The 16,112-nt window shown below is 51.0% G+C and overlaps 1 protein-coding gene across 1 annotated transcript in view; it reads right to left on the reverse strand.

Annotated features, from left to right (window-relative positions):
* The window catches only part of LOC149353418 (uncharacterized), an 84,746-nt gene extending 71,171 nt beyond the window's left edge, over positions 1–13,575 (reverse strand). Inside the window, exon 1 of the mRNA XM_089582544.1 lies at positions 13,237–13,575. Coding sequence (XP_089438670.1) covers positions 13,237–13,257 — 21 coding nt within the window. The 5' untranslated portion in view covers positions 13,258–13,575. The remainder of the gene's footprint in view (positions 1–13,236) is intronic.
* Between the last annotated feature and the right edge of the window lie 2,537 nt (positions 13,576–16,112).

Raw genomic sequence — 16,112 nt, forward strand, 5'->3', positions numbered from 1 at the left:
GGTCTGGTCAGCCGACGTTTACTTGCGAGGTAACCAAAAAAGTTCAAGCCAATTTTGATGTCACATTAGAAAAAAAATATTTCACATTCGTAAATAAATGCCTCATGCGCTGACAACTTGGAGTGCAAGTAGGCCACGACTAATACAAACACGAGTAGCACTTTCACAAAGGGCGTAGCTCGAGCAGCGGCGAAGATAAATGAAGCCCTTGCGTAAATGTAGAGAAAATTTCCCAATGTGAGGCATGGGGTTCCGTGATCAAAGCTAATGTCGGGCACGCTTGTGACTTTCAAGCAGGGCACACTTTTCGTCACCGGTAAGCACTCCATCGAAAATTATTGCATTGCATTTCTGGGAGAGGTATGCAACTAGACGGCAAAGCAACTAGACAATATTACGTGCCAGCTATCTTTAACGAATTACTGGACGATTGATTTTCTTTAACCACCCGCAAAAAACTGCGTGTTGCTGTTCAAGCGTTACAGAACCGTTCTAAAATCTTATCAATGCTTTTTCATAGTGTTCTGTGCCAAATTTTTGTTCTTTATATTTACTTCTTTTAATTTATTTTGCCTCTGACGGAGTTCTGATGCAGCGCGAAGATTGCCGCGGCTGCCGGTTGTTGCCGCACAAGCCCACTTGTGGCTTTGGCGCTTCCGTTTTATGTATGCTCGGATTATACTGAATAATAATAATAATTATTATTATTTTTATTATTTTAAGCAGTCTGTCGTCACTCGTCATTGCTTGTCTGCATCCGAGAGTGTGTGGACTTGCGCTACTCGAACGCCTTCCCATGGTTCGGTGCAGCAAGTAAACTCTGGTGGTATTGTTGGAAACCTGAAAGCTTACGGCAAGCTCACCATACGTTTGGCTTCTATCCTCCTCTTTGGCTGCCTTCTGGGCCTCATCGTCTGACTCCGGCTACTGCGGGGTGCACAACAAAGAGGCGATCTTCGAAGTTCAACTTTTGGAAACAATGCCTGGTAGTGCATTCAAAAACAGCCTTATTCCCAAAGGCCTGACGTATAATGCGGCTTGCTGAAAAGCCCACCTCTGAAGTCAAAGAGCAGACAACCCTGAATGAGCTGTTTCTACACCTTCATTTCTCTTCGCCACTGTTGAAGCTGTGATTGCTGTGAGTGTGCAGTGCGCATATATTTGTCACGGTTGACGTTCCTGCTTCCAGTTTTACCATTTATTCAGCATATTAAGCCGTAATTTCCATATCTGTTTTACTTTTGCAAAAGTTTTTGGTTACCTTGTATTTGCAGCAGTTTTTCTTTGATTGGAAACCGTGTAACAAGCGCCCGAGAACCTTAGCGTAATTCTTCCATGGGACTAGTTAATGACGTAAAACACTGGTGATGTGGTGGGAAACATAGACGGTGGTTAGGTCTAGAATTCATTCTGTGCAACAGAATCCTCTCCCCTACCCTCATTCCTATCCTGTTCGGGCACCTGGTAGGAAAGGGAGGGAGGCGGAGGAAATGCGGAAGGGTTAAGCATAAGGGCGCTCCGGTTGGCCACCCTGCATAGGGAGAAGGGAATGAGGGGGTGTAAAAAAGAAAGAGGAAACAGAGGGATGTGGAAAGAACCAAGGATGCCAGGTAAGGACCTGAATGCTGCAAAGTCAGGGTTTGTCGCGCAAGTAAGACGACATCAGGGATCAAAACAGTGTTTTCCGAACCTATAGTGTCAACTGCCCAACTAGCAAGGTCATCGAAGAGACAGGAGTCCTTTAGAAGGTACTGCCTCTTGCGGCTTGTTATGTGGTTCGTTGGCAACACCAGCGTTCCAGATCTCTTGAAGGTAGGAGGAACTTTATTCCTCACCACTCAGAATGTTAGGACGCCCACTTGTGCTACACAAGCCCTGTAACACGGCTTAGAAGTGAAACCCATGGGCTCCTTACTTTTATTATACGTCATGGGCCTGCTTTTACGCGTCGCTGGAGAAGGGCGAAGGAAACATTTGGCAGTCTACATTCTTAAAGGATTATATAAATCAGGTAGCACGTGAACGCAAGACTGGACAATGACTAAGTGCATGGACTGCCCGTGCTACGCCTAGTACGCCACTGTACGTATCATCCACCACGGCCAAGGAGGACATTGACAGAACAAGTGTTCGGTTGTCTCCTCTCGTCCACCACGGCTGCCTAATCGCGCCATATTGCGACAAAGGGCCTGTTTTGGCATGTGCGACGTACTTACAGCGAACAAGCACATTCATAGCATTAGGATCTTGAGGTAAGCCGGCAACATTGGTAACAGGCGATAGAGTTACCGCTGCTCCATGATAGGTTTAAGCGAATGTCCTCATCCGAGAGAAGACCGAAAGGCTCCTGGCAGCATATAATAGTTCTTCACGTCTCGGCTGCCGCGAAGCCTGCGGCCGTAGTTTGTTGCAGCCGTGCGATATCACGCTGCCGCCTGTACTGCCAGCACGGGTATACACTTGCACTGCGCAAACACGCACACGCCGCACACTCGTCCGCAGAACATGTGCACCGTATACAGACGTGTGCTTCCAACAATGTGTGCACAGTAACGCATCTGTGGTGCAAGGAGCGGGAGAGGTCGCCGTCCATCGCCTGCAGTCAGCATGGGGCGATAACAAAGAGATATTCTCGCTCGTCCACAGCGCAAAGCCACAACCCTTCTGCTCTGCGAGGTGGTCGCGAAACGCGGGAGAAGCACACATGACGGCCGCAGTGCGGCTCACCGCGTCGCCATGCCCGACGGGGCAAACAAGCAGCCCAGGGGCGCAGGCCCACGAGGCGTGGCCGGGAATTGCTGCTGTAACCGCCGGCCCGCTTGTACGTACGAGACGTCCCCCGTCATAGTCGGCGACCGCGGCCGACTCGCACGGGCGGTGCGCAAATCAGAGCGCGGCGGGAGGCTCATGATACCGTGCACCGGGCCCCGAGTCGCCGAAGACGGAACGCGCCGACAGCGAGAGCTGCGCGCGCCGCCAACTAACAAGAAGCGCGGGGGCGCGCTGGAAGGAGGCGCATTCGCCGAGCGTGGATAACGACCGCGCATCCTCCCTCCACGCACGCGTGAACTTCTCGGAGCGCGGCGAGCAACGTCGCAGCAGCCACGGCGGTCGTATTCGAAACGAACGCGAGGATTCGATTGAACGGACGACCAGGTTAGCGACAGCGGCGGACACGTCGATTGAACAACCACCGCGAGGCACCCATGGCGAAAAAAAAAAATTAGGTACCAAAATTAAAGTAACCCATAACAGATTCCTTTCGGTTGTTTGTCTTTTCCCCGCTTATATAAGCGCCCGAGCGCGTTGTTGCGGTTGTGCCCCTGATTCTTCGCCGCGCGCTCGTGCCTGTCTTGCAGCTGGAGAACGGGCAGTAGCATCATCAGGAAAGTGGGCGTTCTCGACCCGACAAGTCAAGCGGACGAAACCTGTTTGCATATTGAGTTCTCGTTCCGCGCGTGAGCGCGTTGTCTGCCTGCGGACTCGCTCTAATAAGCGCCGGTCGCTTCGGGAGGATCCGATCGCCGCGAAGACCAGTGTCAACACGACTCTCCTTCGACCCCTTCGCCGCTCCACCGTTTGCTGCGCGCGCTGTATTACGTGTTCTGCTGCGCGCTTCAAATAAGTCACTGCGGAAACGTAATAAGGAGCACTCAGATCATTTGTTTAAACAATATGACGTAACAAAGGCACACCCGTGTACAAATGCGCGCTGCTGCGAAAGTTTTATTTCAACTCCAGGTACGACAACACAATGCAGTTAGAGATGGCAAATCTAGATGAAAATGTTCCATCGCATGTCACTCGTTCTTCCGAAATCTATAGTGTTCCTCGTTACCGAACAAATGATAACTTTATCATATGCTGGCTAATATCCTTCCTGGATTACTGAACTCGTATCTTTAGCAAGTCATAAATCTTACTAGCCTTACACTTGCTGACTGCCAATAACTCCCAAAATCTTGCGCTCAACTCACAGATTTTCCTTGAATTATATTCCTTGTTGCATGTTTTTTTTTTAATTGTCTGACAAATTTGCGTGTTCGTCTATATACGTGCCTATGATTTCAGAACACACCCAAAGTTCTAGAACAGTACGTTCTAACGTGTGAAATGGGAGCATTGCTTTGAATGCACTTTTTACTACCACTTTTATTAGATGACTAATTTATTTGTGCACTTTTCTGTATGGAAATACAGTGGCGGAAGAGAATGCTTCCACTCACGTCCGAAAGATTCAGGCTGCGCTATCACCAAGTGTCTATGAGCCCATGCCTGGTGGAGGTTCTAAATCCAGCAATAGCGAAACAAGCAGGGCCGATATGAACCGATGTCAGTGCACGTTAAAGAACCCCAGGTGGTCTAAATTTCCGGAGCCCTTCACTACGGCGTCTGTCATAGCCTGAGTTCCTTTGGGACGTTAAACCCCATAAACCAAACCAAGCCAAACCAAACTTCTCCATCTTCTCTTCCTTTGAGTGCCATCATTAGACAAGCGCTGAATAATACTCCGGCTTAAATAGTGTATAGTTAGCGGCGAAAGCCAGAGAAACAGTAGCATAGTCCGATAACCGACGGAAATTTTGAATGCCTTTATCACAAGCCCCTCTTATATTTTCGCCTCAACATGAAAACATTGTAGGGCATTACTTCTTGCTTCCTTTTTTATTATTATTTATCAGATGAATTGAGGGGGGGAGGGGTGGCTCGAGGCTTGGTGATTCGTGCGGCGTCAAGCCAGATTTCAGCCCCTTTTCTCGTCTCCCTTGCGTTCTTATATGACAGCCACGGTGACCTTTAGCCCGAACGACCTCTATTTGCTGCGTCGCCATAGTTTTGGCGAGAAGAAACCTACAAAGAAGGCCCGCATTTTGTGACTCTCAGGCAGGCACGTACAGAGGACGGCCAAGAAGCCCGAACGCATCGGACGTGAGCCGCCTTTAGAACCCGGAAGCGTGGAAGTCTCCGAGACACACAGCGACAAACGCGAAAAAAACCGGAACGCTCTTCGCGCGTGCGCACTCACAGCTGCAGAGATCGCGCTTGTACTTTTTTTTTTTCTGCCGCGTAAATTGCGAAGATCTGCAGAGACGGAAGTGACTGAGAGGACAGACCTGACCAAGTTCAGTGCCATTTCAGCTATTGCGAAAGGCGTAGCGACGTACCTGCTAAGAAGCCGGGAGAAAAAAAAAGAAAAAAGTCTAGTGCAGCAAGCCTGCAGCGATGCGCAAGCGGTCAGTCAGCGTCAGCGACAGACAGCAGAGGCTTTTAGGAAGTGTATGGGTGTGCGTGTCTATGTGTATGTGTGTTTGAAGCGATCGCCCTCCGTGGAAACGAACAGCGGCGATGTCCCGCGGAGCGCTATCAGCCGGAAAAGTCGTTGTGACTGCCGCTCACGTTCGCGCGACATTCCCAGGAGTGATCCTGGAATTCCGAACGTTCGAAGAAGAGGAATCCGCGACGCGTCAATCCCTCCTCGCGGAGTGCGTAGGGAGACGCGCGCTAGTGACGTTATCTACCGAATTCTAAACATGTTGCGCGTGTACGCATAAAATCCCTATACGCCGCACTCGTGATTATCTTGAGGCCCGCTGTGATAAGGAGAGGCGTATACGAAGCGAACCTTCCTACCTCGGTGTGGCTTTCGAAGGTAACGAGGCGATAATATGGGAGTCACGATTGACCTGCATATTTAGAGGTCCGTTCTTAGACGCGTTCTATATAGCACGGGCGACGCATGCCGCGTTGCAGGTACTGTGCATACCCGCTACATGTGAGGTAGTGCTTAGCTCTCCAAGGTGTGCAGCTCAGCGAAGTTTCGCGAACGCGCCGGTCTTACGAATTCGAGATCTTATCCTGAGGATCGAGGTACATTTTATTCGAAACATGAATAAGCCTTGTTTTCCAGTGACCTCCGTTATAGTACTTCCAACGTTCGGTGAGGTGTACAGGATAATCAGACAGATTCAGATAAAGCAACTCCAGCACGGACCTTAAGAATGTTTTGCCTGCACCGTTTCAGCGCACAATACGTTTGCACTCGTGTTTCGGTGAAAACATTCAGCACTGATGAGACTCCTGTTCTATGAACCGCTTAGAATCCTTTTCTGTCCTTAAACATACTCTCGTCGTGGTGACTCAGTGACTATGGCGTTCGGCCACCTAGCCCAAGGTCGAGGTTTCAGTCCTGTTCGACATCAGCCACATCTCGATGTATACAAGAAAAGCAACACCGTCAATGTGCTAAAATATCGGCGCACATCAAAGAACCCCAAATGGTAGAAATGAATTCGGAGCCCTCCACAAACAGCGTGTCTCATGATCGGTATTGCTTCCGCGCGTAAACATTGGGAAACAATTTTTTTCCCTTATTTTAGTGGGCGTCGGTTAGCTTTCCCCGTATACTCGTACATGGCGCGTAATCCTATCTCATTTCCTTTATTCGTCATGTTTTGTTCATTACACCATTTCGGGGAATTAGTAAAATCGGATGTCCTGCAAACTTGTCGAACAGGCTAAACCCTCTTTTCCACACTGACCTGTCTAACGGGAACACCTGTTTCTGTCTCGGATGACGACAGCTCAATAGAAATATAAATAGAAGCCGGCAGTTTTGGGGAACAATAGACTAAAGGTAAGCGCAAGAAAATGAAAATTATTTGTGACACTTTAAACAAGAGCTCCACGCACACATTTCAAGATGAAGGGATAATATGGCAGTGTTTGCCTTGAGGTTACCATCAGTTTGATGGCATGGTATGGTATGGTATGGTATGGTATGGTATGGTATGGTATGGTATGGTATGGTATGGTATGGTATGGTATGGTATGGTATGGTATGGTGGGGTGTGGTCCGGTGCGAGATGTGGTGTTTTGTAGTGCGTTGTTGTGTTGTATAGCTGTGTGTTGTGTTCCTGCGTGCTGTGTCGGGTTGTGTTTTGCCATGTCGTGTCGTGTCGTGTCGTGCTGTGTGATTTAACGTACCGAAGCTTGATGTGGGCAATGCAAGCCGGACGCTTTAGAGGAAAGTTTCAAATCATTTTCGACCATCTGCGGTTTTAATTAGCGTGCACTGGTCTTGCACAGCACATAAAAACTATGCATTTAGCTGCCATCAGAATGCCGGCTACAGGGCCATCGCGGCGGGTACGTCAAGTTGCAGACTTTTTCGGTGAAAGTATGCAGAAACCATCCATACTGCTCCAGTTATGAGCAGAGGTAGATGTAACACTGAAGGTGAAAAACGAATGAATGAATGAATGAATGAATGAATGAATGAATGAATGAATGAATGAATGAATGAATGAATGAATGAATTCTTATGCCCCAAAGCTACTCTGTGCGTAGCGAGGGGCGTAGTCATTGAGCGCGACAGCGGCTGCCTGGAGATCTTTCACATGCGCAAGTACCCCGCAACACTACATCGCTGCATTCGGCCTCAACATGCGACCACCGCGGTGAGGTGTGCACCCTGCACGCGATATCGTGCCAAGGAACGAAACCCCTGGGTCGTTGAGGCGCCGTGCAGTTTAAGAATTTTAAAGACACTGTCTGTGCACAGTGCAACTAGCAAGCTACATCTCTTATTTTTTAAGTAAAGTTACTTTGCGACACCCTTATTATTGCAAACACCACTGGTGAATCCCCAAAGGTCAGTGAATTACACAGATTTTTCACGGCTCTCGCTGGCCATCAACTTTCCTAGAGCCTGGAACATACGATCGTGCCTCTTTGCAGCAGGGACCTTTTACCCGAGTAGGTAGAAGGCATTTCTTCTTGCTCGTGTTCTCTCTCTTCCTTTTTTTTTACAGATGAAAATTACAGCGTGAAAGATAGTCGACGAGGGAAAAAAAAAAAAGCGCGGAGACGGTGTGGGCGGACGGGCGCACAAAGCTAGTGAGGTAGCTAGTCTCGGAATGTTGGAATGCGGCCGACCAACGGTGTATGCTCCCGACGAGACCGAGACGACAAGTTGCACGAAGTAACCGCTCTTTCCATGCCCCCGACAGCGCTAATAAAAGTCCGTGGTTTAACCGCGAACGCGCCGGGCCGTGGAGCTGACACCGTTTCTTGCAGAGAGCACGGAACGATGCGCGCTTGGCGCAACGAGTGGGCCCGTCCGAATCGAATGCGGCGCGTTCCGCGGGTGCCCCGCCCCGTAACCGCCGCATCAGCCGGATCAAGAAGCGCGGCAGCTGCTCCCCTTTGCCTCAAAAAAATAAATAAAGCACGACGAAGTACTACGAGAGCAGAGCAAGCCAGAAAGAAATCAGTACACGATGGGGCTTCCCTTCTCTGAGGTGCCGCGCGCAAACAAAAAAGGAAACCCAGAGTGACAGGTCACCCCCTGCTTTAGACGCGGAAGACCGCGCGCGAAGCTTGTGTGGTGCACTGCGAGTTATCCCCTTGCCGTGGACGAGGCGTGTCGTAATCGGGTGAGGAGGCCCGGGCGGCAAAATACGTCGAACGGCCGCAGGCGGGCCGCTGGCGCAAGAGGCATTCTTCGTCGCCGCGAAGCGTCGCACTCGCAGTTTTCCGCGTTGATATGGCGCGAAGCTCGGAACGAAGGGCCGGCTACTCCTGGTGGTTCGTGGCCCGGCAAAGCGATCGTAAGTCGGTACGAAAAACGGTATTGGGGACGGGGCTCGGGTGAGAGCGCTCAATGCGTTTAAAATCTCTATTCGTAGCACCAAACGGGAGAGGACGAACGAACAGGCAGCTTGCGTGAATTGAGAGCGTGCTTGTTTGAGCGATGCAAAGGAAACGTGGAAACAAACACAAAGGAAGAACCTCAGAATCCGAGGAAAAGTGCTTCTTTTATATTTCTCTTACTCATAACTACCAAATTACTCCCTCAGATATACGTATATGGCACTTGCCAGTTTAACACGTTGCACTTCGCACTATAGGCTACCACAACGTTGCGGTGTTGAGGCGCCACTGACTAACAGGTTCCAATTCATATTTGATTGGTGATGGGGTGTCTCATTGTCCCACTGTCTCACTCACGGTGATACCTGAATCGCGGAATCACAATCATTTGAATCATATCTAGTGATGATGAAATTGCTTGCAATGAGCCTGAAGATTTCATTGTATTGGAGGAGGCAGCGCTGACGGCGCAGCCAATTCCTGCGCATTTTTCGCTGCTGTTCGCCACTCAAGCTTGAGGTTTCCTTGCCACAGGGCCTGGACAGACAAGGATCCGCGTAGCTTTGTCGGTAGGCATATTACTACCGGCACGTAGGCCGGCTCCCTTTTAACAGGCCTCGTTAGTGCCGCTATGAGAGGAGGGAGGCGTGCAGCTCTTGCTTTTGCACCGTCCCTGACAGGGAAAATGCACCTGAAGGATTGTACGCTGGCGAGGTGATTCGCATGAACGCATGCGTGGCCCAAATAATATGCTCGAAAGCGTCGAAAATAGTGAGCACGCGGATTCTTTCATCTTTGGAGGCGAATTCCCGGTATGGGCAACAAGTATACAGGCAACAAGGCAGGCGTTTAGGCGACTTTTCCATCGTGCACACGAAGACGCTGAAATACCCCTCTTTGCACTGTTGCAAACCAGTTCCACTACCGCTGCCACCGCCTCTAGTGCCAGGTGCGTACAACAGTCGAACGAGCAATATGGCGACGCCCAGGGAGCGCTTTTCGGAAAGGTCCATATTACGGAGGAAGGAAACCTCAGGAGGGGCCCTCGCTATCCGAGCTGCAGGCCAAAAAATGTGCCGGGAGTGACGCGCTTTCGCAAGGACTACTGGGAGTCTTTGGTCGATGGCGCAGTCAATAGTACAGTAACGTTGCGCGCAGCGGCGTCGTCGGCTGCATTGTCTGCTGTGCATGCATGCACAATTGCGCTAACACGGCGGCTAAATAGGGGGCAGCCTTAACGACCGGCTTCAAAACATGCGACGTAACGGCCTCTCCTGAATTCTTTTCTTCCTCCATGGTCCATATGCAGCCTGCACCGCTGCCATGTGACCATCTCCGGTCCTTCGCATGATGGCTTCCATAAAGTGAGCCTTTCGCATACGAGAGCTGATTAGACATTTCTCAGCACTGAGACTTCGTCGATGGCAAAAACTGAAATGCAGCAGCCGCATCAGTGTAGTAAAGCGCTGTTACTTTACCAACAAAGCTGCCTTCAATTCTCACGATATTTTGACATACAAGCCTGTTCAATACTATCTGCAAAAAAAAAAAACAACAACAACAGACTATCGGTTTGCAAGCCTATTTTTTCTCTCAGTATCGATCGCTATGAACGGATTCGATTACCGAGCACAGCATACGGGAAGTGTGCTTCACTTGCGATGAAAGGTGCCAAAAAAAAAAAAGGAATTGAAATCACGTTGGCGGCAGAAAAGTTTCAATTTAAAGGAAGAAAGCAGATTGATTTGACAACAACCACTTTGCGTTTGGTTTGCGCGACATGCGTAAAGACAACGCTTCTTGCCGCGCTTCAGGTAGTTATTAAGAAGTATTCATGAAAGGAATTTTTCAGGCGAAGGATTTCGCTTACAGCTTCACTGGCTTAGGGATCGATCCACCAAGGAATGTGTCGGACACACTCGCGCTTACTTTAATGCAACCCATACTGGGTGATTCTGCGCACCCGTGCGCGTGAAAAGCAGCTTATGTACCCCCAAAAGTTCAACATTACCGCGTTCCATATTTAAAGCGTGACTTTTTCGCCAGGTTGTGAGCTGCATGTAAGTACATGGCGCCAGCATTACCCAATATGCCGTGGTAGATGCGGATCACAAGGGCACGGAATGAATTGAGAGAAAACACGCACACCCGCGCAACCTCGCCCATAACTTAGAAGACGTCCGACAAGTTGCGTTTTCTAAGCGTCGAAATCACGTCGGAGTAGTTATGCTTCTCTCAACCTACGCTGCACGCACCCATTAAAGGTACACTGCGCTTTACGTGAGGGGCCTATGCGAAGGCCTTCTTATATCACGCAGTAATCATGACGTCATCTTTTCATTGAGCAGTAATAGCGAAGAAACAGACGCGAACGTTCGTTGCTTTTATGACCAACCAAGCGCAGCGACTGACCAGACCTTGACAAAGTGGAGGTGCATCCATCGACGGAGTCGCTCAAAGGTCTGCCGCCATATGGAAGCGGTCCACCAATGGCGCTGCAGTGCGCTTTCGGGCATGAATTCCACGCCCGATGGTGTATACAAGCAAATCGCCATTCACAGTAGTTGTATGACCTGAGCGACGAGGCTGAAGTGAACAGCTCGAAGATGCGAACTATTCATGCCAATTCTCTTCAGCGCAGTTCGAACCTGTTAGGATGCTAGTAAGCGTTGAGGAGAGAGCCCGCTGTGGATCTTGACTTTGCGAAGGTGAACAATCAACGACGCAATAAATATTTAGGACTGCTGTCACAGCCTCTAACCAGCCCTGGCGGTGACTTTTTCTGACATGTTATGCATGAAGTATACAGGGTAATCAAAATTAAACGTTACATAATTCTTAACGTTAGATACTGAGCACTGCGCGAAATCCATCGCTTCACGTAAGTTATGTGGACAGGGGAATACAAAGCGAGATGATAATTGTGGGTTCAGATCCCACCAGCGGCAAGTGGTTGTTTTTCGTTCTGCGTTCTAATCAATTACCTTTAAAAATAATTACACTAATAATTTCCCATTGATTAACACCACAAAGTAAAAAAAACACACATTTGAAAACAAAAGATAAACAAAAACATCGCCTATGCTCATCGGTTCCGGTGACTGTCGGCTTTCGTCATGTATAAAATATATTAATGAACGTTTTAGCCGTCGCGGCTAGCGTGAATGTTCGTAGTGGAAACACAGAGGCGGTCGCCTTTCTAGACTACTCCATGCAGAAGAATTCTTCTAGAGCACGCGTGTTTCTAGACATTCCACCGAAAGTTTTCACTTATTTCGCGCGCGTGATTACGCATGCCAGGCAGTGCCAGTCGTCGCGAAACTCCTCCCTAGTGTGACGCAGCTGCCGCATCGGGCATTTATACCATTTCGATAGCCGAAAGTGAAAGGGAAACAGTTATCAGCTTCAACGAACACCCGACGTCATTGGCTAAAAGCCGCGTCACAACGGGAGGAGTATTGCGACGATCGTCGCCGCCTTGCACGCACAATTGCGTGGATCGAGCTGAAAATTTGGACGCCAATATCTCGGAACACACACTTGCTGCGAGAATTGTGCCGAAAGGAAATGTCCAGGAGTACGACCGCCTCATAAAAACATGCCAGCTTACTGCAGTCATTAAACAGTACATAGATTTTAGTTTAAATATGTGCCCGACGGAGGCAAGTGTTCCCTCACTCAGTGTGCTGCTGGCCGCATAACTTGTGTGGAGAGATGGATTTGATGCACCTCTCCGAGCCGTTTTTTTTTAAATTTCATAACGCTTAATTTAGATCACCCTGTATATGGCCGATAAAAGTGACGCTGAAAAAGTTACAGATCAGAGATACCCGAAAGATATACCCCCCCCGTTACGTTAGATACTTGAAATTCAAAGCAGAAAATATATTTATCTAGCTGGATATTTGTACCATCTTCCCAAGGTCTGTTCCTTTCGAAAGGTTGCTTTCGTCAGTAAGCCCATGTTACGAACAATTAACAGTAGTTGAGCAACAGAAGTGATGATTTTTCCAACAAAAAGCGCTTGTTAGTGGGATTGTTTAGAACGACAGCTGGTATCGTTGAGTCAGCGCGAATATTGGCTCTCACGTCTACGAGGAGTTACAAACGCGTTCCCGGCGCACCGAGATCAGCACTGGGCCGTCGCTTACGGAAAGAATATAGCAAAGCTATTCGTCGACAACCTATGCGCTCTGGAAGAGCCGCGGCATGTCCGGGGCCTTGTGGACATGCTACGACTTCATCCTGCAGCGCGACGTACTCCAGTTAATCACGCGCGTTTCCGAGTGAGCCGCACTTGCGATCAGTTGATTCTATTCTTAAAGGAGAAGGCACGCGAGCCGGTGACATCCGGCGTTTCCCGGTAGTTCCGATGCGTGATCTCAGGAAGGTGGGCCTTCGGTCTGCCTTCTGGCTAAAGAGTGCAGAAGGCAAGCCGACCAGAAGGTGGGGACTTCGACCGACCTTCCAGGAAGAGGTGCCGGTGGTAACCTTCGTCATGCATTCGACGCAGAGCGAACTCGCGCAGGACAATGTGCATTATAAATGGTACTATAAAACACAGAAGACGCGAGTAGTACTCACGATGTAGTTCCAGAAAGGCATCCCATTTATGTACACCCAGTCCGTGGGAGAAGAAGGTGGCGTCCGCGAGGAGTGGACGACGACTAGCCGGTGTCAGGAAGTCCAGCAGCGAGAGGCGCGGCCGATCGCTGGGAACAAGGGCACGGAGCAGCGGGCGGCGGTCGGAAGCGTCGTCGGCAGCTGGGCGTCGGAGCTACGCACGGTCTCGCGCCGTTCCCCGTTGCAGGGGCAGGGAGGATGCAGCTGGGCGCGCGCGCGCCTCTCACGAAATCGGAGCGCACTGGTGGGTGCGCACTTCTGGGGCGGCTCAGCCAAGGGTGGCGCGACCGCCAACGATGATATGGCAAATGCGGCGACAGAGCGGAACGATGAGCACCGCGAGTGCTACGGAGCGCTGGAGGGAGAGGGGACGAGTCGCTGTTTGCCCCGGAGACGTCACGCACGCTCGTGCACGCACACACACGCACACACACGCGGCGCGACGCGACGCGACAGCACCGCGGCGACGTTGCCCAAGAAACGAGGGACAGGAAAGGAGGCCAGGCGGGCGGGGAAGGATTTGTATCGTACAAGGGTAGAAGCAAAAAGAGAGAGATCCGGCAAACGATGCTCCACAGGAGCAGCGGGACGCGCCGGCTGCCTGAGCGCACGCTATATCTCCCCACCCACTCCTGGCTACCTGTTGACCAAACTTCCGCCCGGCCTTCCTTCTTTGCTTCTGAGCCTCTCGCCGCCGTTTTTGTTTCGTCTTCGGTAAGCGAGAAACAAAAAAAGGCGGCGGCGGCAGCCGTAGTATGCGACGGGCTTCCCCGAGGCAGCCCAGAAGGAGAGGGAGGGGAAGCGCAGTTCGGCAGCGGTAGGACCGCCAGACCCGTTCCCGAGGCCCGCCGAGCGCTTGCGGCTGCCGGCGACTAGCACGTGACGAGCTGCCGCTGTAGTTCGGCTCCTTTCATAAACGAGATAAGCTAGATGCAAGGTGGGTACAGGGCTCCTGTGATCGAAAAAGAAACGGCCTAAGACAAAGCGCGCCGCATCAAGGAGAGCGACCGGCAGCCGGCAGAAAGAAGAGACAAAGAGCATTACAACAAGAAAGAAAAAGCAGTCGCGGCGGTCAAGGGAAGCGGGGCAGGGTAGCGAGCCGCACCGGCAAGCACTCGCCTGGAGAGTGCCCGCAGCGGAGGGCATCGCCGTGGAAGCCGTCGCCTCTCATCGGCCGCTCGGCAGGCAGGGGGGCTGAATCAGCGCGGCGGACACCTCTCGTCTGTAGGCGCCTGAGGATCACGGGACACGGCCTGGCGTTCTGCGTATCAGGCTTCAGCCCGTTACTGATCGTCAGTAGTTGGTCTTGCACTATCCGCTCGAAGAATCGATACCACGTCTGGGAGAACTCTGAAGTTCTGCCACTGCCTGATTGTTGCTGTTAAAAAGCAATCACATTAAAACGCTAGCCGCTATCCTGTGCGTGCGTGCGTGCGTGTGTGTGTGTGTGTGTGTGTGTGTGTGTGTGTGTGTGTGTGTGTGTGTGTGTGTGTGTGTGTGTGTGTGTGTGTGTGTGTGAGCGCGCGCCCGCGCGCGCTGAGAAGAGTGGCGGCTGCTCGCTGCTCACGCAGGCGTGACGATTACGCATGCACGTGACCACTGAGATGCACGCTTTCGTCGCGGCGTTTAGCTGCGGCGTCTCGGAGTGTCGGCGACCAGAGAGCTATGTGGCGCTTCCAGCCGCGGTGGAAAGACTGTTATCAAGGTTAATGGATGCCGCCGACTCCTCTGAAAAGCAGCAAACACGCACAGAGTTGGAGCAGCGCAACGCACGCCGCTTCAGCGACTTCCCACGAGGGCTGCGCAGTGCGGCTCGGTGGAGGAAATAAAAAAAAAAGAAACAAAGGAGCGTAAAGGTCACCGCGCTTTCTGGAGCGCTGGCGAGATTTTTCAGGAATGCACTCGCGTTTTGTGGCAGCCGTGCGCTTTATAAGCCCCACCAGAACAAGGCGAGATGAATCGCGTCGTCGCCTTCGTCGTCTGAGCCGGTATGGCCTCCTATTCTTTGAAAGAGCGAGTTGCATCCGAGGTCGCGGATGGCGTCCTTTGTTGAGGGCGGAGTAAAGCGCACGTCTGCAGTTTTATATCCCCTTAATGTGGGAGGAAATAATACAAAAAAAGACAGGAGTGAGCGGAAGATTTAGTGAAACAACCTTCGCATCGAGCGGCGGTAATCTAATAGCGAACGCTTCAGCCCCGCGGACGGCGCCTTCGCGTCGGCTTTTAACCGCCTAAACGTTTCGAATGGCATACGTCGAGCGAAGGGCGATCGTTTCACAACGATATGCATGCAGGCGGTCTTTGCAGACGTTCGCCGATCTTTTATGGCCTGGCGCACCAAGGAACCGGCGCATAGCTGGCTGTCAGTGTGAGCTATTACCCTCGGGCATTCATGCGACAATACGAGCAACATCATTAATTCCTTCGATACAACAAGATAGCGCTTCGGCGAAAGCAAGGCGGACTACCCAAATATGGCTCAGTCGCCTTATGCTCCTCACTTGTTTCCACTTTCCGTTGAACTATATGCCCACGAGGCGAGCTGCAGAGGCTGCGGATGATGACCCTCGCAGCGCTTAGCAATTCAGTGCACACTTTCCAGGCGATTTGTATCCCTGCAAAGACCCCTCTGCCAAAGGCAAGTTTGCGCCGATCCGAGGAAAGCGATGAAAGCAGTGTATTTCTAGCTAACAGCATGTGCTAACGGGTACAAAAGCCTCCAGGACGCGCATCTACGTTTGTCCGCATTTTTCAGCGGTAAGCTTATCTGACCACCCCCCTTAACATCCCACGAGCCCAGCTTTCTCCTCCACAAGTGGAGCCCGAAGGCCACCGGC

Source organism: Amblyomma mixtum, chromosome 3 (genome assembly GCF_055824585.1).
Source record: "Amblyomma mixtum isolate Tamu chromosome 3, ASM5582458v1, whole genome shotgun sequence".
Classification (NCBI taxonomy): Eukaryota; Metazoa; Arthropoda; class Arachnida; order Ixodida; family Ixodidae; genus Amblyomma; species Amblyomma mixtum.